The sequence below is a fragment of the Sarcophilus harrisii genome, chromosome 4, assembly GCF_902635505.1.
Source record: "Sarcophilus harrisii chromosome 4, mSarHar1.11, whole genome shotgun sequence".
Classification (NCBI taxonomy): Eukaryota; Metazoa; Chordata; class Mammalia; order Dasyuromorphia; family Dasyuridae; genus Sarcophilus; species Sarcophilus harrisii.
In genome coordinates, this window is record NC_045429.1 from 305,016,061 (window position 1) to 305,039,079 (window position 23,019).

Genomic DNA, 23,019 nt, shown 5'->3' on the forward strand with positions numbered 1-23,019 from the left:
TATCAACAAAAATATGGTGTTACTTTCTTTACACTCATATTACCACATCTTGTTCAGTCATTCCCCTTGATTGATTGGCATCCCTTCGATTTCCAGTTCTTTACCACCAAAAGAGAGCTGCTGTACACATTTTAGAACATGCAGGTTCTTTTCCTTTTCACCTAATAATCTTTGGGAAAAGACCTCATAGTGGTATTTCTGGGTCAAAGATTTTATAACTCTTTGAGCATAATTCTGATAGGTATAAATATCTCATTGTTGTTTTAACCAGCATTTCTGTAATATTACATTAATATTTAATATTAATATCAAATTTAAAATAAATAATATAACTAAGTAATTAAATTAAATTTGAAAATTAAATATGTTCTATTTCCGAACATATATGTTACATAAATATATTTAATATTATACTATGATAAATTGTACAAAGTAATTTCAGGGTAGAAAACCACTAAGGACTGGGGAAAGGATAAGGAAAGTCTTGTGTAGATGGTGACATGTAAATTTTGATTTGAAGGGAGCAGGGCCTCTAATAGCAGTTTTTCATGTCATACTTGTAGAGAACTGGGTGAACATGGATTCCTTATTGAAGGGAAAATGATGATTTCCAAGGACCAAGTGCACAAATCCATCCCTTACAAATATTATATTGTTCATGGCTCAACCCAGGAGTATGAATTTATATATAAAAAACCTAAGCCTGGGCAGCATGTCAATCGTTGTTTGTTCATAAAAGAATCATCTCTGAGATCTGGAGGTAAGTTTCCAGCTGATCTTTTTGATCATCCCTGTGAATTACAATTCATTAGTCACTTTTGGCTACTTTTACATATTCAACAAAATCTAAAAATTGATCTTTGCTTTTTTTTTTTTTTTTTTTTTTAAAACATGGTATAGTGGATAATGTATATAATTTGGAATAAGAAGTGATTTACTTTTGTATCTAGTCTCTAACACCTGTTTAACTATGGACAAATTTTTTCATATGTATAATGGTACCTATCCTAGCTGCTTCATAACATTCCTTTTACTGATTCCCTTAATTATTAGTGTCTTTTTTTTTCCCTGAGATTAACTCATGATCATCATGTCTATATCTTATCTAAACATGTTTGCATGTTGTCTATCCCAATGGACTGTGAGCTTCTTGAGGTAAGGGACTATCTGTTGCCATTCTTTATACTACCAGTACTTACATACATTTGTGTAGCAAATATACAAGGCACTTAGTAATTGTTAGACTTGATTTGACTTGGATCATTGGTCTAGTAATTCAAATTCCATTCTCAGACACCACCTTTTAAACCAGCATTTCACTTGCCAAATTAATTTTGCTCTTGTCCTTTAATGGGCAGTAGTGAGGAAAACACAGTCTGTGCCACTTTGGTCTTCAATTTCTTGCCCAAGATTTCATAATCATTGGCTAAACATTTTAGGTTCCTTAGGCATCCCTGCTTATTGGGGCAACCCTAATTAAGTAAAAGGAATCATGAGTTTTATTGGGAAGAATTGCTAATGTGAGTCATTGAACAGTTTTTGGCTTATTGAAATATTTCATTGATACCCATATTCATCCTTGTCTCAGGTCTCTGCTGTATTTCTTTCTTTCTTTCTTTTTTTTTTTTTTTTTTTTTTTTTTAATTTATTGCATTGTTAGCCCTCATGCTGTGCTTTTATAAACCTTTCTATTTGCTCGCCTCTTGTCTCCACAATGTTTTGTCTGTCTGCTAATGGTTTTTGAGTATATATCTTGTCTAAAATGACTTTTAGTGATTGAGATATTTAAAAAGTTTAAAGAGAGTATCTGGGTGATTAATGATTTTATTAGAAATGTTGGCATATTATTAATAAAATGATCAGTGACATTCAAATGCCATAAACTCTCATGGACCTTAGAGTCCATGCTTATATGAGCTTGGAAGGGAGCATGTAACTAGTAAACAGACACATGGCAAGGCTAAATACTCAATGGTAGTTGTTGGAATATAGAAAGGATTAAAATTCTAAGCCAAATAGCTCAAATTTTATACCTGCATATTAGTATAGCAGCTCTGATGTGCTCTAGAAAAAATCTAAAAGTTCTACTTAGTTGTGTTTATACTGAGCACTTAATATGATTATAGAAATCTACTGTTAAAAAAAAAATCAGAGACATAACTATACAGTAAAGGAGTAATACTAACTTCATTTCAATTCCAGGCAAAAGTTATATAGAAAGTTAATAAGCCAGATTTAAAGTCAGCCAGGCAGGATATTTTCCATTCAAAAGAAAAATCCAGTTGAGCCAGAATAATCCTACCTCAACTTATGCCAAATTTTGTTCTTTGAACCTTTCTCATGTGAACTTTACCTGCATTTGGTACTCTTTGAGGATAAAGGATGAGAAGAAGAAGAAATAACATGGATGTCAAGCCCATAGCATTGTTGGCATAAGAGATCATTGACTTAACAGCAATCCTGATATCAGACTCAGAACAATAGAAGTTATAGTACCATAGAGTCCCAAATAGCAAATTTCATAAGCAAAGCTTTGGGTATATTTAGCTCTCAGAGGTCACATATCCTTGTTAACAAGCAATGACTATATTCTCACATTGATAACAGTAAGAGTTTCATCATGAAAAATAAAAACTTATCTTGGTAATGGTAAGTAGATGCTTTTTCATTTTTAGTTTCAACATTACACAAATGATTTGGGATAAAATGTGTAGATATAACAGTCCTAATTTGTATACAGAGAAAAGTTGTCTGGTAAAACATGTTTAGTTATTAATTCTTTACATGTACATAAATATAGAAAACTGTTCTCAGAATGCTTTTTAAACAATGTGAATATATTTAAGGTGACTGTTAAAATAGTTTGCATGCATTTCAGGCCATGCTCTACATATAGGTTTTTGTGATATTCTCTTTTTTATAATATAATGGTTCTCTCTGGGAGCAGGTTTCTTGGGGAGGTTTTCTGGAGGCAACCTTGGTTTCAGTTCCAAGTAATAAATCACTCCAAATACAGCCAGGTGTTAAAACTTCAGATCTTTTATTGCTTCCTCCAAAATAGCCCGGTTAGTTTTCTTGGTGGCCTATCTCTCTGCTTGGTTCTAAGAGCACTCCCTCTGAATGTCTCCTAATCCAAAGGTTTGCCCTTCAGCCTCCAGCCTGCACCTCCTTGCCTGGGGCTGGGCAGCTTTCTGGAGAGCTTTTTCAGATCAGCCTTGGTCTTAGTGGGGGAAATGCAGGAGGCCAGCTACCTTGGTAGTGAGAGATGAGGTGAATGAATCTGGCTAGGCCTCCAAGAATGGGCTTATTCTGAAATGCCCTGACTAACTCATTAAAGCTCTATTTATGCTGGGTGTAAAAGGTTGACTCCTCCTCCAAGGGAGGGATTAAGGGAAGTATGAATTCACAAAGTTACAAAGTTAACTTTGTAAAAAGTTACATGAAAAAATGAGATGCTTCAGGAACTAATAAATAAATGGCAAGTTCAAACACTAATTTAACTCTTGCTTAGACCATGGAATAATGACAACAAATTCAGGTCAAAAAATCTAATTACTAATATCTAATAACTAATATATCCATTATTGCAATGTCAAGCTACCACTGTTTGGCTGCCCTTATAAGAGAAATTTGCTTTCAGAGTTAAAAGCAGGGACATAGTTATCTAAACTGGTTCTGAAGGCCCACACCACTATAAGTAGCCTAGCATATGGAACCAGGTAGACAGATTTTTTTGTATGGAAAAATGAAGTAAGAAAGGCCAACCCTTCCAAAGGCAATCTCTCTATTTATTTTCATAAAGGCAGATCTTCTCTAGCCTTATATCTCCTTTATGGCTTCCATTGAACTGCTGACTGCTGACATTTTTTTCTTTCTAACACCTATTTAAAGTTGGCCCAAGGACACAATAAACATAAGAATGAAATTCAAAAAGAATATTAAGGATTCCAAAAGAACTTTTTCTTCAAACAGTAAAATCTCACTAATCACAGTAAGACTGGACACACTTATTAATACCAGTAAAGTTATAGCAGTAATTCAAGCTTACAAATAAAATTCGTCTGACCTTTTAAAAAAAACCAGAAAAGAATTTTACTTAAAATATGTAAACAGTTTTTTTTAACTTAAACATTCCTTCTTAAAATTATTTCTGTTTCTTAAAAACAGCTTGAAATTTACCCTGATAAAAAACACTGTCTATTTAATATTGCGCTGTTCTTCATTTTTATTCTCAAGCCTGTAACTTGAAGAAAGCTCGACTAACCATTTAATAATAGAAATCTGTTATGTTGCCTGAAAAAGTTTTCCAAATTAATTTCTGAAATCTGGAAAGTTTTAACACTTAACTTACAAACCAGAAGTTTTATTTCTCTCATATCTTTCATCAATATTTATTAAAACAGCTTTTACAATGGTAATACACATTTTAAACAAATTATTGAAATCTTAGTGATTGCATTTAAGGCTGTGATAGAAAAATCTTGATCAAAGGCTCTTAAAAGATAAAAAATCTTATTTTTGCATTTTTAGACACATTGCCCTGGCATCAAACATATGGGATGTCAGTCCCCTAGATTTAATTTAAATATAATTTACAAACTTTAGCTGTGAGATCCAATGAAGCCTGAATTCATTTTAATTTTGGAGTGATAATCCCTTTCCTTCCTCCTCTCCCAAAATCCATTTTGTCAAGTGGCTTTCAGTGACTCATTAATTTAATAAATTTCACTTGAAATGGCAGTTTGCTCACTAAAAATCAAAGGTAAGCTTTCTCTTATTAGCCCTTGGAAGCTTTAAATGTATTAAATAGCCATATTGTCTATTGTTTACATAATGCTTGATCTAATTTCTTTTTTTATTATTATTATTTTTATTTTTATTTAATAGCCTTTTATTTACAGGATATATGCATGGGTAACTTTACAGCATTAACAATTGCCAAACCTCTTGTTCCAATTTTTCACCTCTTACCCCCCCACCCCCTCCCCTAGATGGCAGGATGACCAGTAGATGTTAAATATATTAAAATATAAATTAGATACACAATAAGTATACATGACCAAAACGTTATTTTGCTGTACAAAAAGAATCAGACTTTGAAATATTGTACAATTAGCTTGTGAAGAAAATCAAAAATGCAGGTGTGCATAAATATAGGGATTGGGAATTCAATGTAATGGTTTTTAGTCATCTCCCAGAGTTCTTTTTCTGGGTATAGCTGATTCAGTTAATTACTGCTCCATTGGAAATGATTTGGTTGATCTCGTTGCTGAGGATGGCCTGGTCCATCAGAACTGGTCATCATATAGTATTGTTGTTGAAGTATATAATGATCTCCTGGTCCTGCTCATTTCACTCAGCATCAGTTCGTGTAAGTCTCTCCAGGCCTTTCTGAAATGATCCTGTTGGTCATTTCTTACAGAACAGTAATATTCCATAATATTCATATACCACAATTTATTCAGCCATTCTCCTTGACCTAATTTCTTTATCAGCTTGAAGCTAGTGCTAATGCCCCAGCCAAAGAAAAACTACATAATACTGTTTATGATATTGTTATTTTTACTTAGAGGGAAATCCTTTCCCTAATTCCTCCCCCAAATGTGTAAACTCAAAATCAAAAGACAGAGAACTCTTTAACATTCAAATTATTCCTTTTTAAACATTATAGTGTAGGGGAGTCTCACTTTGCTTTTTCAGTTCCATACATCTAGCAAATGCAGTCCATTATTTTAATGATTCCCACAGAGATGAACACATTAGCAGATGGAAAACATACAGAAATCAAAGTTGAGATAAAAATTGCTTCACTTGCTTGGAAATACTCTGCTCTTTCTCTACTTCCTCCATTTCCTGCTGTGTTTACAGAAGATTTTTTTTTTTTTACCTCAGTGTCATTCAATCCTTCATTTAGATTTCACTATCTGAAAAGTTGTTTCCCAAGACTGGTAGTTTTTACAAGAGTTGGTATCCTCACAACTTGCCTGTTCATCTAGCCTTCTTCAACAGAACTAGGGTTCTTAATGAAACTTTTCCTGTAAGAAATTTTGCAACATGCCTTCTTATTTTAGGATTGAAATGCCCAGACTTCAGATTTAAATGGTTCCCAGGTGGCACCTCACATCTCTGCTAGGTCATCCCTCAAAAGCTCAATTTAAAAATAAAGACTTCTTTTCAAAGCCATCTTTGGCAGTTATATTTGCTACACAAAATCCATCCCCATGTCCCGTTCAAGAGGACCCTCTGCTGGTGAGAGTAAAGGATTAGAAAGTTGCAGTTCAAACACTTAAAAAAGACAGAACATATTGACTTTAGTGAAAATAATTACTGGTAAAAAGGAAAGTCATATTAGCCACAGTTCTTCCATGTGGGCTCAATGTATAAGGGGTTTTTTTTTTTTTTTTATTAAGAATCTGAAGTGCAGAGTCCTGGTCCCTTCATCTGGTTGCCATATTGTGACATTAAAAAAGTTTGAGAGAGAGTTTCTGGCTTATTAATCACTTAATTTATAATGCTAGTATTTTATTAATAAAAAGGTCAGTGATACTCTTGAATTTCAAAGATCCCTCATGGAACTCACTCAGTATTTATATTTCTTTTCAGTTTGCAGTTGCAACTTTGCAGTTGCAATCAACTCTGGTTAACAAGTAATGAGAGACAATGAGAGTTGGGCCTATTTCAATGAGGGTATAGGGGACATAACTAATCAGTTCCTTAGATTTAAAAATTTTAATTATCTTTAAAATATTGTAGATTTATTGTTTTTTTATGGTAGAATAGTCTTTTATTACATTCATGTGTCATAGCTTGTTTAATCATTCCTCAATCAGTGGACATATACTTTATCTCTATTTATTTGCTACTTCAAAAAAATGCTGTTATAAATATTTTCCTGCCCACATTTTTAAAAGGAAATATTTGTGCAAAAAAACTCCCTTCATATTTAGTTTTTTTTTTTAAACAGCATTTTGGTTATCATACAATAGTATTGGGTACCATTTTCAGCCTTTGAGACATATAGTATGTTCATCTTCTCTCCCATATATTACTTGCCTACTTCTTTCATCCCTTTCTCTTTTTTTTTTTTTTTTATTTATTTATTTAATAGCCTTTAATTTACAGGATATATACATGGGTAACTTTACAGCATTAACAATTGCCAAACCTCTTGTTCCAATTTTTCACCTCTTACTGAAATCAAGGACTGGGATTGATTTCAATTTCAATCTCAGTCCTACCTCATACATTAACTACTTGTGTGACTCTGGGCAAGTAATTTTACTTCTTTGAACCACAGTTCTTATACAAAATGAATACAAGATTGTTGTGATAATCAAATAAGTTAATGTAGAAAATTCTTTGTAAATTTTAAAGCATTATAAAAATGTACTTATTATTTTATTCTGCTATTTTCTTTCTATACTCCTCTCTCCTTTTCTTTCCCTTCTTTCCTATTAGTTTTCTCATTCTGCGTCCTTTTCATCTTTCTCTAAAATTAGCTTCTTAGAATCAAGGGCTGTGTTATATGCTTATGGCATTTTCACTGCTAGTTGGTTGCATAGCTTTTTATGTTGAGAATGTCTCAGATAGAGTGAATGAGCTGCCCACTGCCTTTGCCTCCTTTGTAAATTTTTTTAGGCCTAAGACATCTCAGAGCAATCATTATAAAAAAAAAAAACAAAAAACAAAAAAAAACTTAGAGACAGCTTTTATGCCCCTAGTAAATGCTGCTTCCTAAGCAGATGACTTTAGTTATTGTTCTAGGGTTGATTTACTAATTGTCCTGGTATGGAACAAGAGACAAACCCATACATGTTGGTAATATGACTGGTGATTATTTATGGTGTTGGTAATGGCCTTGTGAAGGAACATTCTGCTGCCTCAGATTATGCCCCTCTAGGGACATTTATCCTTTTGATATCATTATATTTATTAGACAGCTTCTCTTGCTTTTTTAGGTCATCACTTTTTTTTTTTCATTGCTTCTTTCTTTATGAAGTTTGAAGTAGGGTGTTTAGGAGGAGAAAGCAGCTTAAAAAAAGAGAGAAATATAATCTCCAATAAAGATCATGAAAACCATCAGGTTCATTTTTCTGATGTTTGAATTAATGTTTTTCAATGCTTTTTAGCTGTCATTGTGGTTTAGTCTGCTTATATATGAGGATCAAATAATGCCAAAACATTTTGCAAGCTTTAAAGTGCTATATAAATTTTGACTGATTGTTATTCACAGTATATATTTGTTTATTATTTATCTTGAGCAGAGATTTACATTTTCTGCTAGAAAAGGGGTAAACAGTAAACAGTAAGAGAAAAAAAAAGTCTTTTCTATGATGTGAAGAAGGAACAAAAGTCATCTCAGGGTTATACTGTGTGTGTGTGTGTGTGTGTGTGTGTGTGTGTGTGTATTTTTTTTTTTTATTGGATTTGTGAGTACTTTGTTATAGAAAGTTCAGTTAAGGAAGGTCCAATCTCACTTTCTCTATAATTGATAATCATAGAGTGCCACTGTTGTTTATGTGACTAAGTCTTCCTGACTTAAATAATAGTTTTCTATTCACTATATCTTGTATTTGCAAGAAATTAATGTGAAAGTGATTATCTAGTTCTTTTTTCGAGAATTGACCAATATATTTGCAAGCATGAGTTATTCAGACTTTGTGTGTTCTATAATACTTTATGTGTTCTACAATCTTATGTTCTATGAATTTGATGGGACAGTTTCAAGTTTAAATTGTTTGTAAAAAAGTTTCAAAAATACATGTAAATAAAATAAGATTTTTAAAGATTCCTGACAACCCTAAAGTCATGGGATTCTTATCCAGTTCGCAACATCTGGTCAAATTGCTCTGAATTATGTACATTTACTACTATTTTTTTTTTTTTTTTTACTCTCAGAATGGCATCAGTATGATGATATAATTTGTATGAAGCCCCATAAGAACCTGTTGACAAAGATGAAGGATTTTTTCACAGATGACAACACAACAAAAGTGGTAAAAGGAAAGTTCATTGCGGCCAAAATTATGCTGGATAATATCTTCAGTATCCTCAGCTCCTGGAACACCATTAATTTAAATAGTTTTTTCAGCCAGTTTTCTCAGTTTTATTTTGTGGTCAAGCAACCAATGGTTTATGAAGACCAGTCAAAGAAGTGGACATCTTTAGGCTATGGAGAAAAAGAGGTATTCAGTTATATAGATTTTCAATTTCTAGATTAAAAGTATAAGCTTTATTCTTAGTGAATCAATCTTCACATGTAGTAGCTAAAATCAATTACACCACCCAGAGGAATGCCAATTCCCTCCTAGCTGCCACTTCATTCTTTTTTTTTTTTTTTTTTTTTCCTCTTTCACATGTCCTGCTTGAAATAGTAGACCATAGGATACCTCCTTCCCCATCCTCAGCTTTGGTTTCTGCTTCCTGCCTTTACTGTGCTCAGACAAGATTATCAGGAATGTGAAGAGAGAACCCTGTATAGCTGTTCTTTCTGTTATTACAATCATGGTTTAATCTGTGCATTGAATGACAAGTACATTGAATCTGAGATGTGTTTTAGTCTTATTTTGGACTTTTGTTTGCCTAATAAGTGGAACATTATCATTATGGGTGAATTTTGTCTTTCCTTACAGATTCTAAAGGTTGTGGTTGGGTAAAGATTAACTAGCATTCAGGGTCAGATCAAGTGTAAGAAACATTTTATTTCCTGTCTCTTTTCCTAGTTATCACTTACAGTGAAAACCTTATAGTCCCACACATTTTCTCGGGGCAGAAAGGAAGCAGAAAAGTTTTTAGGCTGTCTTCTCTCCAGTAAAGGCAAGAAAGAAAATGTAGTATGACACAAAAGGTGATGGTAATAGAGAAAAAGGAAAACTGGCAAGGCATTTTGTGGGGCCCATTACAGTACTGAGACAGGAGTATTGTTAGTGCTGAAGTGGACTTTTCACTCATATAATAGAGCTCTTATTGTCTATTTCTGAGAACTGAAATAGGGAATAGGGAAGCAGCTTTTCCAAGGTCACGAAGGTGGCAAATAGCAAAACTAGCATTGGGACCCCAGAGTTTTTGACTCCAATTCCAGGACCAAAGAGTAACCAGGGAGCCAGAACGAACATATGTCTTGCTCACTCCCAAGGGCACTGGTAGGAGCATTGGTCATAGACTTCAGCTCCTCACTATCCTTATTCCTCTCAACTCCTTCCCCAAACCATGGGACCACCTACCAACTGTAGTGAAGAGTGAGATGAACACTTGATGGGGTGGAGTGTTCCCAGTGGTGGATAAAAATATATTTTCCATTCAAAACTTTAACATAGTGGTTATATATATGTATATATTATACTATGTTAATTAATGTAATAATTTATTTTGGCTACATTTACTAGATTTTTGCAGGCTAGCTTGAAAATTAATCATTATATATAATATTAGGCAAAAATGGGTTCTGAATTTCTAACCTCCTACTAACAACTTTTTGTGTATCAGGCATTGGTCTGTAAATTTAGAATTGTCAGATTTTATAAGGGAAAAGAGGAGATTAAAGAAAGCTTACCGCTGAATATATAGATTACTTTGAGCCATGATGTATAATTTCTACTATAATATTGGGACATTTCAAATTTTCTTTTTTCTTTTATGCCAGTGCTCAGACCTGAGGGCCGTCCTTACTATAACAACACCTCAGGAAAGAAGTGAAACTTACATAGCTTATTGATGCTTTTGAGAAAAGGGAGGAGATAAAAGACCCAAGTTGAATTCAACTATTAATTCTTTATGACCTGTGCTAGTTTGAGGATAGAAAGAAGAAAAATAAAGTTTCTGCCCATAAGGAACTTTCAATCCAATCAATACCTAAAACACTAAATCATCTTTCTAAAATACATATCTAGGACAATGGGGAGAGATCTACCTGGCACAATTTTCTACTTGTGTTTCTTTGGGAATATCTCCATCTTTCTTTCTCATCTCCATCTTTCTACATGACAGTATAAGTCACAGAGTAGAAACTAGGACCCCTATTTCTTTCAGACTAGTTTTGTTTTTATTTCACTTGAACATTTTCTTTAATTAGAGTTACCATAAATGTCATTCATAGTTCATCACTTTTGGCATGTAATAGAGATGAAATTTTTCTTTCTGTTGCTCACCTCTTAATGTTCAATAATGAATATACCAAATATGCCAAGCTCTGCACTTCTGCTACATTTTTGACCTTGAACAAATCAATCTCTGAGCCTTAGTTTCTTCCTTATTAAGTTAGGTTACATGATCTCTAAAATTTCTTTCAGATCTTAAGTTTTATGACCTATGATCTTGTAACAAATTGATTTGAGCCCCTGTCTAGGTCAACTTAACTCTGACATCACTTTACCTAGATAGAACATGACTTGGTTTGTTTGTTGTATCCCTTCTCACTCAGTAGTAGGCGAGTAGAATCCATAAAAAGGAGAATTGCTTCAATTTGGTACCAGAGTGAGGCATCATTTCTTGACATGTGGAGTAATTATCTGATTATCTGTGGTTGCTTAATAGCTTCTATTATTATAAGGGCTACCATTTCTGCTCCTGCTATCCCTGAGGCTTAAGGATGATTAGTTTGTGGGGAAGGAGAGTATAAAGAAAGGGGAAGAGAAGGGCAGCGTTAAGAAGGTGTACCATCCCTGGAATGGCATGTTTTATTTCTTTTCATTCATTCATTCATTCATTTATTTATTTTATTTTTGCTGAGACAATTGGGATTAAGTGACTTGCCCAGTGTCACACAGTTAGGAAATGTTAAGTGCCTGAGTCCAGATTTGAACTCGGGTCCTCCTGACTTCAGGGCTGGTGCTCTTTCCATTGTGCCACCTAGTTGCTCCGGAATGGCATGTTTTAAAGGATCTGTTATTCAACTAACTGCAAAAGTGAACTTGGGGTTCTCATTTTACTCAAGAAGCACTGTAATACAATTAATTTCAAAGGAAAGTTATGATTAATATTCTTGTTATCTTTCCTTTAATGGAATTAGATGAAGCAGGAATTGTGGGACAACCTGAAATCATCATTTTTGGGCAAGAACAGTGATGATTCTTTTTGGCCATTGAAAAATAAATTGAAGATGGGAGTAATTATCCTCATATTAGCTGAAATCTATACCTTTCCTGCCTCAGAAGAAGATCTCATCTCACTTTGTAAACTTCTTTGTTTGGACTCGAGTTCAAGAACTGATCTTATCCAAGAACTAAAGGACATTCTAGAGGCAAATCTGAAGTATGTAATATATACATGTATGTAAGCTTTGTGTGAATGGTCATCTGTCTGAAAAGCTTTGCCAGAAGTACCTTTTCTTTTGAAATGAAGATTTATTATTCCTTTAGTCTACCTTTCCTTTTTCAGTGATACAGCTTTGATTCTTAATAGATAGCTTGCCCTCTTTATAGCATTTTTTGAAAGTATACTTGATTTTATGGGGAATGAATCATAGCCTTCTGCAAGAAACATTGTTAGCCAAAGCTAGTAGTTCTAGTTTACCTCTGTAGGCAGATTTAGAAAGCCTAGTTGTTTAACTATATTTGGAAAATAGTGCACATACCAGTATACTTATGGGTATGTTTTTATATAGAGTTTCTACAGGCAACTAGAATGTCAGGGATTTTGACATGTTACATTTTCTACTCTTATGCTATTCTGAGAGTTTACTTTGAAACCTGTGGTAGTTTATTTTTTACTTAAAGAGATGCAAACCAAAAGGATATAATGGGTTGGAAATACCTACTGAACAGTACTTCTCAACATAGGATCTGTGAACTTGGATGGGAAACCAATGACATTTTTGTTTTCACTAACTGTAAAGATACCAAAATCCAAGATAGCTTTAGAAAAACATTTATTGGGTCATTTGGTAGATGAGAGGAATCCAGAATGATTTACTGTCTACTGAGTGGAGTCTTGCCAGTGTTACATAAAATATTTTTACACATACACTTTGGCATTTCTACATGCTATAGTGTGCTGTAAAGGTGAAAATGATTTTGATAAGTCATATTTAAGAGATGTGAAAACTTCTCTTCTTCTTTTACAAAAAAATCTATAAAATATATTATTGCAGTTTTATAATTTTTAAAATTTGCTTAATATAAATCTTACCTAGTGTATATAGAATGGTAAGTATATTATTTGCTTAGTATACTTTTTTTTTTTTATTGCTTACATACTCACTAAGCTTGAAACTTGTTGAAATTGCAAATAATTCAGAGGCTTTTATTGAAAGGCAACTTTCATGACTTCCAACTGGCTTGGAGTTTGGCCAGATTACATGTTTAATATGCTGTAATTCCTAATGGCAAAGAGCACTGTTGCAAACAAAAAAAGTTTTGGGAACCATTTGACTTAATTAACTAGATACAAGTACTGATGATAAGGCTATGAAAAGAGAAACTCTTAGTAATCTGGTTGTACTGTGTAGCTAGACAGAACATACATTTTCATCAATTTTTTATACATACACATATTACATGCTTTAGATTCTTGACTTTAGTTAAATCACAAGATTTAATGTGCTTCCTGACCTTTAAAATAAAGGGGTTGTACTAGATGATCCCTGATGTTTCTTCAATTTTTCAATCTGTGGAACTAAGTAACAATTCTTTTTTGAGGAAAAAGTGTTGGATATAGCTGTGTTTTTTTTTGCTACTCTTACTTACTCTGGGATGCTTTTTTCCTTATTAGCTTGAAAAAACATCTCGTAAATATGTGCCAAAAGTGTATTGAAAAAGAAATTTTCTATTGGGTGTGGATTCTCCCTGTGATGCACCATTTTATGGAATTTGTTGATCGACGAAAGGATATCCGAATCCAGCCTCAGAGCACTTGGGCTGGTCTTGAGAGTCTCCCCTTCTATCAATTTCAGAAGATACCAGAATCATATAAAGCGTAAGTTATATGTAAATGTTTTCTAGAAAGTGGTTTTCAAAGTATGATCTATGCTCCATTGATAGCTCAAGATAATATAGCACAAGTATCTATGCTTATATGATAAAATTAATTGTTTTCATTTTAGCATGTACTAATAATTTATTTGTAATATAAATACAAATATTGGTTACTATCTTGTTAACTTTAATATATACATGATGTAGGTATCAGATCTGTGATTTTATTGACATAGGGTACTTCTCAGATGACGAAATACTATCAATGAACTTTCTCTGCAACTGGTAGTCTCACAGAATTACCTACAGTATTTTGAGGTTAATAACTTAGCCAAAGTCATACGACTGAGCCAAAGTCATATGACTGTATTAACTGTATCGTTGGAAGCTGGACTTGAAACCAAGTCTTTCTGGCTCCAAGGCTAGTTATCTATTTACTGTGCCATATTGCCTTAAATAAGCATATGCACAGCTAGATCACACAGCTAGGAAGTTTGTGTCTGAGACCGGATTTGAATTCAAGTCCTCCTGACTTCAGGTTCAGTGCTCTATCCACTGTGCCATCTTAGCTGCCCTTATGCAAATATATCTTTATAGTTTTAAAAATACATTTATCTAAAAAATTAAGATACATAACAGAAGCTTGCAGTTTCTTTTTTATTTTTCTGTCTTGTTCTTGTGATCATGATAATAGTCCAAAGAAGGATTTAAATAATTTAGACATCACTCCACTGATGATGTATTAAAAACAGCATTTGGGATTTGGGTGTTTTGGTTTTTATTTTCCAGTGATGGCAAGGAAAAAACAATGGTCAATGGAATTTAGTGTCTTTGTGTCTGTCAGAATTCAACACTTAATTGTGATATGAATTTGTAAATGCTGAATTAATTTTCTCTTTTTTTTCCTTGACCCCTATTATTATAATTTGTTTTTTATTTCATTTTTCTTTGCTATTTTGTTTTTTAATTTAATATTTTCTTTTCCCCAATTACATGTAAAAACAATTTAAACATTATTTTCTCAAATTTTGAGTTCTAAATTCTCTCTCTCCTTTTGCCCTCTTCTTCATTGAGAAGATAAATGATTTGACATAGTTTATACATGAATATTGATGCAAAATATATTTCCCTGTAAGTCATGCTGTGATAGAAAACACAGACAAATAAAACCTATTTTTTTTTTTTAAGTAAAGAAAAAGTATCTTTTATCTGCATTCAGACTTCCAGTTTTTCATTGGAGATGGACAGCATTTTTCATCGTAAGTCCTTCAGAATGGTCTTGAATCATTATATTTCTGAGAATAGCTAAATTATTCACAGTTTATTATCATATAGTAGCACTTATTATGTACAATGTTCATGTAAGTCTTCCAGGTTTTTCTAAGATTATTCTGCTCATCATTTCTTACACCACAATTTTCTGTTATAATTCCATTATACAACAATTTGTTCGGCCATTCTTTAGTTGATTGGTATCCCTTCAATTCTCAATTCTTTGCTACCACTAGAAGAGCTGCTATAAATATTTTTGCATGTGTGAGTCCTTTTCCTTTTCCTTTTTTTTTTTTTTTTTTTTTTTACCTCTTTGAAATGTGTACTTAGTAAGTGGTGTTCTGTGGTCAAAGGGTGCCAGCATTGTACTTTTAAAAAGACACCTTTACTTTCTTTTGTTCTTTAAGTTGTTAATTACTTTTTTTCGGTTTTTTTTAATACCATTGAAAATTTTATAGTTCACTTTTAATAAATTTTTGTATTTATTCATTGCCTAGATTCCTCTGTATCTTTTCTTTTCCTTCCTCCTTGAGAGTCATTTATTATAATAAAGAGTTAATTTTTAAAACAAATTACTTTTTTGAAAAAAGAGCAAAAGCTTAGCCAAGTCAATGAATGTACTGAAAAAGTTTGCCATTATACATTATGTTCCACATCTCTGAACTCTCACTTTGGGATCTTAGATTTCTTTGTCTTCATTTCATTTGTATTAAGTATTGACATTATTTCATTGCATATGGTGCCTTTAAATATAGTGTAATATCCCTGTTTATCTCTTTTATCTGTGTCCATTTTTACTGTTTCTACTCTCTCCCTAAAAATTTCAAAAAAAAAAATTTAGTTCTCATTGAATTCTGGTTGTATAATGAATAGTTAATAGATTTGTTGTGTTTAATTTACGGATCTGAAAAACATACTTAAATTATATAACTAAAATTTTTCCTTCTTTCATCCTGATGTCCTTTTAACCTTGGATCACAACTGAAATTTATGAGTAGGCTTTCTTTTTTTTTTTTTTTTTTTTATTTAATAGCCTTTAATTTACAGGATATATACATGGGTAACTTTACAGCATTAACAATTGCCAAACCTCTTGTTCCAATTTTTCGCCTCTTACCCCCCCCCTCCCCTAAATGGCAGGATGACCAGTAGATGTTAAATATATTAAAATATAACTTAGATACACAATAAGTATACATGACCAAAACATTATTTTGCTGTACAAAAAGAATCAGACTCTGAATTATTGTACAATTAGCTTGTGAAGGAAATCAAAGATGCAGGTGTGCATAAATATAGGGACTGGGAATTCAATGTAATGGTTTTTAGTCATCTTCCAGAGTTCTTTTTCTGGGTATAGCTAGTTCAGTTCATTACTGCTCCATTAGAAATGATTTGGTTGATCTCGTTGCTGAGGATGGCCTGATCTATCAGGACTGGTCATCATCTAGTATTGTTGTTGAAGTATATAATGATCTCCTGGTCCTGCTATGAGTAGGCTTTCATAGGAAATTTTTAATTAATGTATAAATATACTAGAGGTTTATTATAGCAAATATTTTCAGGACTTTTATGTTGGACCATAAAGAACTAGAAGTAATTTTAGAGATTGTCTAGACCAATCCCCTTCAATTATTTATTACAATTATTTATATTGTACTAATAACTGTTTTAGATTGTATTAACTCTTACTGTTTTACTGACAAAGATCCCTCTTCCTTGTTGCGGCCAGCACAACAAATGGGCTAGTGGCAGTTAAAAATAAGGAAACGCGGTTGCTGATAATGCAACAGAGCCATTTATTGAGAGACATCATGTTGCTTATATATCATAAAACAGTGTTGTTGTGAAAAACATTGTCCTGTAACCAACCGTGGTTTCTGTTTTCTATGATTTAACTCTCTGAAGCATGTTGTTAATTTCTAAGGACTCAATCTTATTTAAAGTTCACAATGCCCCAGTAATTGTGCCAGGGCCTTATGTTTTCTCATGGTTTCAAGCTTAAATGCACTCTTAATTAATCTGAGGAGAAGAGGAACATATCAGTTATTGAAATTTCCAGCTTCCTGGGAATTCTCTACAATTCCTGTTCCTTTAAACGTTATTGGATTGTTCTTGTTTTTCTTCCTTAGTATTTTATATTCCCAAGTTACTTCCTGTTGTTTCTTATTTTTCCTTTTGTTAATCCTTAATAGAAATAACTTTGTGATCCTAGTAATTAATTTATCCTCTTTGCCTATTTCTTTATCTTTAAAATAAAAAATATTTTGAAGTTTCTTCATTAAGCTGACTTGAATCTTTTTTTTCTGATGTACTTTAGTGTTCAGTTCTCTTCTTTGTGAGTTTTTTGACCTTTTAATTTTTTTATTCCCTTTAAAATTTTGTTTTTTAGTTGACTCCCCTTTTAATTTTTTCTATATGTCTTCTTGCTGGATAAAATGCTTTGATTTTAAAGCACCTGAACACATTATTTTGCTAATTTCACATAATCAAAAGTTTTTATTATGTCTATATAATATGCCAAGGAGTCTGTTAAGGAATTGAGGGTCCAAAGATAAATATAAAAGTATAAATAGTTTCTCCTTTCAAGGAGCAATGTGGAGAATATATAAGAACTTAAAACTTGTCTAGTGTAAGAGGTGAGTGAACTGAGTTTTGAAGGAGCCTGAGGATTCTATGAAGTAGAATTTAGAAAGTAATATATTACAATCCAGCTGTAAGGGCATGAATGAAGAAGATGGAGTTTTTTCTGTTAGAAACAGAGAAACAAAACGGACAGTTTGATTGGACTGTGGAATCAGAGAAGGCAAATTATATATTGAGACAGGAAAGGTAGGTCAGGGCCAGGTTGTAAAGGACTTTAAAAGCCAAACAGAGTTGTTTATAATTGGTCCTACAGACAATAAGGAACGTTTGTAGGTTCTTGAGCAGTAGAGTGATATGATTAGATACAATTTGAGTACCTGTGTGGAGGATAAGTAAGAAAGAAAAGAGACTAGATTCAAGGAAATCATTTAAGAAACTATTCAGTTGAGAGGTGGTGGGAATGATAGCCATAGAAAGATAGAGAAGGGAACCCTTTATCAGAGATTTTGTGGAAGTAGAAATTCCCAAATTTGGCATTCTGATTAGATAAACGAGTCAGAGAGGAGAGATTGGTAAAGCAGAGGAAAGGGTTGAAAATGGCCCCAAATTTGATAACCTGAGTGTCTAGAAAAGTCATGATACCCTGTGCCAAAAGAGACATTAAAAAGAGAAGTGAGTTTTGGGGGACAGTTAACAAATAGTGTTTGCAGTATTATCTTAAAGTCTATTCTGTTTTCACTTGCATAGGAAAAAACTACTTGAATGCATGAAAGAAAAAAAATATCTGCTGGCAGTAGATCAAAACTTATTTCGGTCTTGGTTCTGCTTGATACCTCTAAGTTGCTTGGTTGACTATTTGGATAATTCAGTGGAATACTTAACTAATTTTCCTGCCTGCATATTGGACTGTCTTCAAGGAATTTACTATCGGCTTGAGGAAATCAACATTTCTTATACATCTCATGAGGTTTGTAATTTGAATTGGTTTGATATTGTCTTAGTAAATAACAGTACATTTAGAATTATGAGATTTATTCAGGGGTGTTTTGGTCCAACCTCCTCATTTTAGAGGTAAGAAAACTTGAAAGCCAGAGTGTTTAAATTGACTTACTTAGGGTTACAGAGGTAATTTTATTATGGAAATTTATGTAATTCATAATAATCCATTTTCAATTAAGAGCATTGAGAAAATAAAACCAAAATTTAAATTTTCTTTAATAGAAATAATGATAGTAATTCAGAATTCTTTTTAAACTTGTATGTACAAAGATCCTCAGTATTTTTCATGATAGTTGATGTTTTTCAAGTTAAATTTCCATAATGCAACTAATCTAAGCATATTTTTATTATGTTTTTCTTTATTTTTTTCCATCATCACCACAGGAGTTAGAGAATCTCTTCAAAAAGGTCTTGAACCTCCTGAACGCAAACCAGGACAAGTAAGTAAAGAAGCAGTCAGTATTAGCAATAATAATAATAATAATTAACATTTATGTAGTATTATTTGCAAAACATAATTTTTTTATGTTAATAAATGTTTGATTTTTATAACAATTTTTTGGGGTAGTTACTATTATTATCCATTTTACAGAGGAAGAAACTGAGGCATAGAAAGGTTAAGTGATTTGTCCAGGGTCTCATGGCTAATAAGTTTGAACTTAGGTCTTCCTGACTCTTAAGTTCCTTACCCTATCTAATGAGCCATTTAAAAATTTATTCCTTTTCTTTTACTCTCATGATTCCAAAGGTTTCTGGCGAGCCTGTATATCTTTAATTTGTCCCAGTATTAATCTTTTATTTTCCAAAATATAATCTTACTCCCTAATTTGGCTTCAACACCAAAACAACCTATTATGTTATTGGTAGTATTCTGTTGGTTTTATTTCTTATTTTTATCAAAGAGCCTGAATAAAGCATATTACATGGAAGCTTTTATTTTTTAAGGATAAAACTGATTAACAAAGAACTGGGGAATGTATTATTTCTTTAATCTCCAATATTATGGTATTCTGGATCATTCCCAGCTTCTTGATTTTTTTTCTTAGGACTTGGAGAAGAGGATTAGGCTGATGACTTTAAGTATCTCTGCCTCATGTCCAATTCATACTCACGTCAAGATATCCTCTTTGTGTTGTCATTGATCCTTTTTGAGAATAAAGGACTAATAACAGCAACAAGCATTTTGAATGAAATTTCTAGACAGAGAGAGAGATTTCCAGAGTATGTGTTGTGAAATGTATTTCTTAGATGTATGCACCATTACAAATGAGGTGTGAAAATTAAGGATTGTAATTTATATTTTAATATATTTAACATCTACTGGTCATCCTGCCATCTAGGGGAGGTGGTGGTGGGGGGGGTAAGAGGTGAAAAATTGGAACAAGAGGTTTGGCAATTGTTAATGCTGTAAAATTACCCATGTATATATCATGTAAATAAAAGGCTATTAAATTAAAAAAAAAAAAAAAAAAAAAAAAAAAAAAAAAAAAAAAAAAAAAAAAAAAAAGAAAATTGAGGATTGGTTCATGTCACAGTTCCTTGCAAAAGAATTCACAAACCTGATATCTGTGTGGCAAAAGGGAATTTATTTACACTTAAGAAGACAGCTTTCCTAGTGGGCAGCATCCTGTTTGGGAATTAGCAAAGGTGTGTTTACACTGAAAAGAAAATATCTTCATCAGTGGGCCAAAACTAGAAAGACAAATAGATTTTGATTATGAAATAGTAAAGGTAGTTAAGAAAACAGTATGCTTCTTAGCGGGCAAATCTTGTTAAGACTTCTTCAAAGACTTCTGGGCATACAGCGTGCTCGATATATTTGGGTTGCTTTGATCTTCGGCCCTGATCTGAGGGCCTATCACTGGATGAATCTGAGAGACTGATTTTTAATTCAATTTAATTCAATTCAAAATTGAATGAGATTATTTATCTTGGGGATTTCCCTTATGGACAGAAGGCTGTGTTCCTCCTAGAAGAGAGTTTGAGACCTCAAATCACCTTTCTCCCACAGATTAAAGGGGACATAATTCATATCAGGCCCTCTCCAACACTTCTCCCCAAAAGATCTCAATTTATATCACTACTATTATGTTGTAGATTTGAGCTTACTTCTCCCATGGATGCTATGTATAGTTGTGGGAAGAATGAATTGGGTTCTTAAAAGAATATTTTATACTGTCTTCATCATGTTATCTGCTTTCTGGAGAACCAGTTTGCCAATTCAAGCACAAGTTGAGAAACACTAATCTTCTTTTTCTTGTTCTTCATTGTCTTTACATGTGTGTATTTATAGATAGATATTTTTTCAAAAATGTTCTGTACAGTTTTTTTTTTTTTTTTTTTGGTTTCTTTTTGCTAAGGCATTTGGGGTTAAAGTGACTTGCTCAAGGTCACACAGATAGGAAGTGTTAAGTATCTGAGGCCGAATTTGAAGTCAGGTCAGGGCTAATGCTCTATCTACTACACCAACTAGCTGCTCCTCATTTTTTATTTATTGAAATATAGCTCTGAAAAGAGGGGCTTTAAAAATAAGAAAACTTTATATTTTAAATGTAGCTACTTGAATGTGCCTTTAAACTCAAATCACTCTGGCCTTCATTGAATAACCAGTGAATCATTAAAGTACAAACCAACCTTCTGTGGTTCATTGTTTAGGCTTAGACTGAATATAAATAACAGTTGTTTTCTGTTCCAGGCAGCAACTTGAGAGTTTTCCCCTCTCACATTGATAACTTTGTGATGGTAAATTAGCCATTTTTTGTCTCAATTCTTACCTAACTTTTAGTCATTGAATGGATCTGGTGTCAGACACTCTAAGACCTAAGACCTTTCCTAAGACCTTAATTTTGAAAAGTCAAGGCCACCCACTACATCCTTTTCCATTACCACCAAATGAAGCTGATGACTTTGCATAGCTCTTCCTTACATGTGTGTGGGATGCAAAGATCCTAATCCAAAATTGACTACTCAAAGGCCTCTCTAGGTACAAAAAGAAAATTTTCTTTATTTAGATTCTCTGAGAAGCAAGCAATCCCTTTCCCATTAAGTCTGAACAGGAAAAGCCAATTTTACAATAGTAAGGAACATAGTTATATAGTCAAAATTATACAGAAATTATTTGCCCATCCATCTGTTAATCCTTATTGGCAAACTCGACCTTTATTCCTTTATTTGTCTTTGAAATACTGATGGGCTTTTGTGGTACCAGAGTCTTGGTTGAGCAATAAATCTTTTTGAAATGTTATTAAGAAAAAGGGGGGATGTCTATATTTCTTCAAAGGTTTAATAAACAATTAAACCAGAGGGGTCAAAAGTATCTAAGGAGATTTACTTAGAGGTAAGTAATCGATTAAGCCAGAGGGGTTAAAAGTTTCTAAAATAACTAGGACTATTAGGTATTTTACTTCCGGCTTTTCTCAATCAACAAATAGAGATAGCCAGTTTGGAGACTTCTCAAATATGTCCAGGCCATTAAATAATTGGTCAGGTTTTTTTTTCCCTAGCATTTGAACAAGGGTCAAAAGGGTCAATACTTCAGGTATTTTCTGGTAGAAGAGTAAATTTTTGCTCTTCTCCTTCATAATTAAATGGATCCTTAATGCTGAGTTTATACTACCAAGGTTATTATTCTGAGAAGTCCACAGTTTCTCGTTTCACTCACATCTGCAAATCCAGACATTACCCTCATGATAGCTTTGGTTCACTTTGAGAATGAAGGAGCTTTCACACACAGAGCTTTCCCCATATTGCACTAGTCTGGCAAAAAGAAAAGATAGAAATAAAGGCTGTGAAGAAAAGAAGGGAGGAAAACTCTAGATAAACTGAAACAAAATGAAGTAAAAGCAGGAACACAATAAACGTGATGACATAACAGTATAAATGGAAAGAATAGCAACAAAATATAGAAGCTGAATGCTATGTAATTATTAAGATCAAAGTTGGGTCTCCATGAGACTGCATTTCTTAATTGGAGAGGTGAGATGGATGTGGAGCACATCATATTCTACCATACTTTGATTAATATGTTGTTTAGTTTTGCAAACTTTTATCTCTTTTATTAACATTCTTTGTTAAGGATGTGGCTCTAGTTAGAGAAGGAAGATTATTTATATATATGTATATATACAGGGAGATTAAGGGAATGTAAATACAGCAGTAAAACTTATTTTTTAAAAATAAAGGTAACTTTTTAATGAAAATACATTTAAATGAAACCTATTACTATTACTTTTCGTTCTGATTTCTGTAGGAC

At 32.9% G+C, this 23,019-nt stretch overlaps 1 protein-coding gene across 1 annotated transcript in view; it reads left to right on the forward strand.

The window, feature by feature from the left end:
- RNF213 (ring finger protein 213) overlaps positions 1–23,019 on the forward strand; it is a 174,073-nt gene that overhangs the window by 33,280 nt on the left and 117,774 nt on the right. The window contains 6 exon segments of the mRNA XM_031965590.1: positions 564–760; positions 8,899–9,185; positions 12,008–12,249; positions 13,708–13,911; positions 18,516–18,735; positions 19,152–19,207. Of these exon segments, the coding sequence (XP_031821450.1) occupies positions 564–760; positions 8,899–9,185; positions 12,008–12,249; positions 13,708–13,911; positions 18,516–18,735; positions 19,152–19,207 (1,206 nt within the window).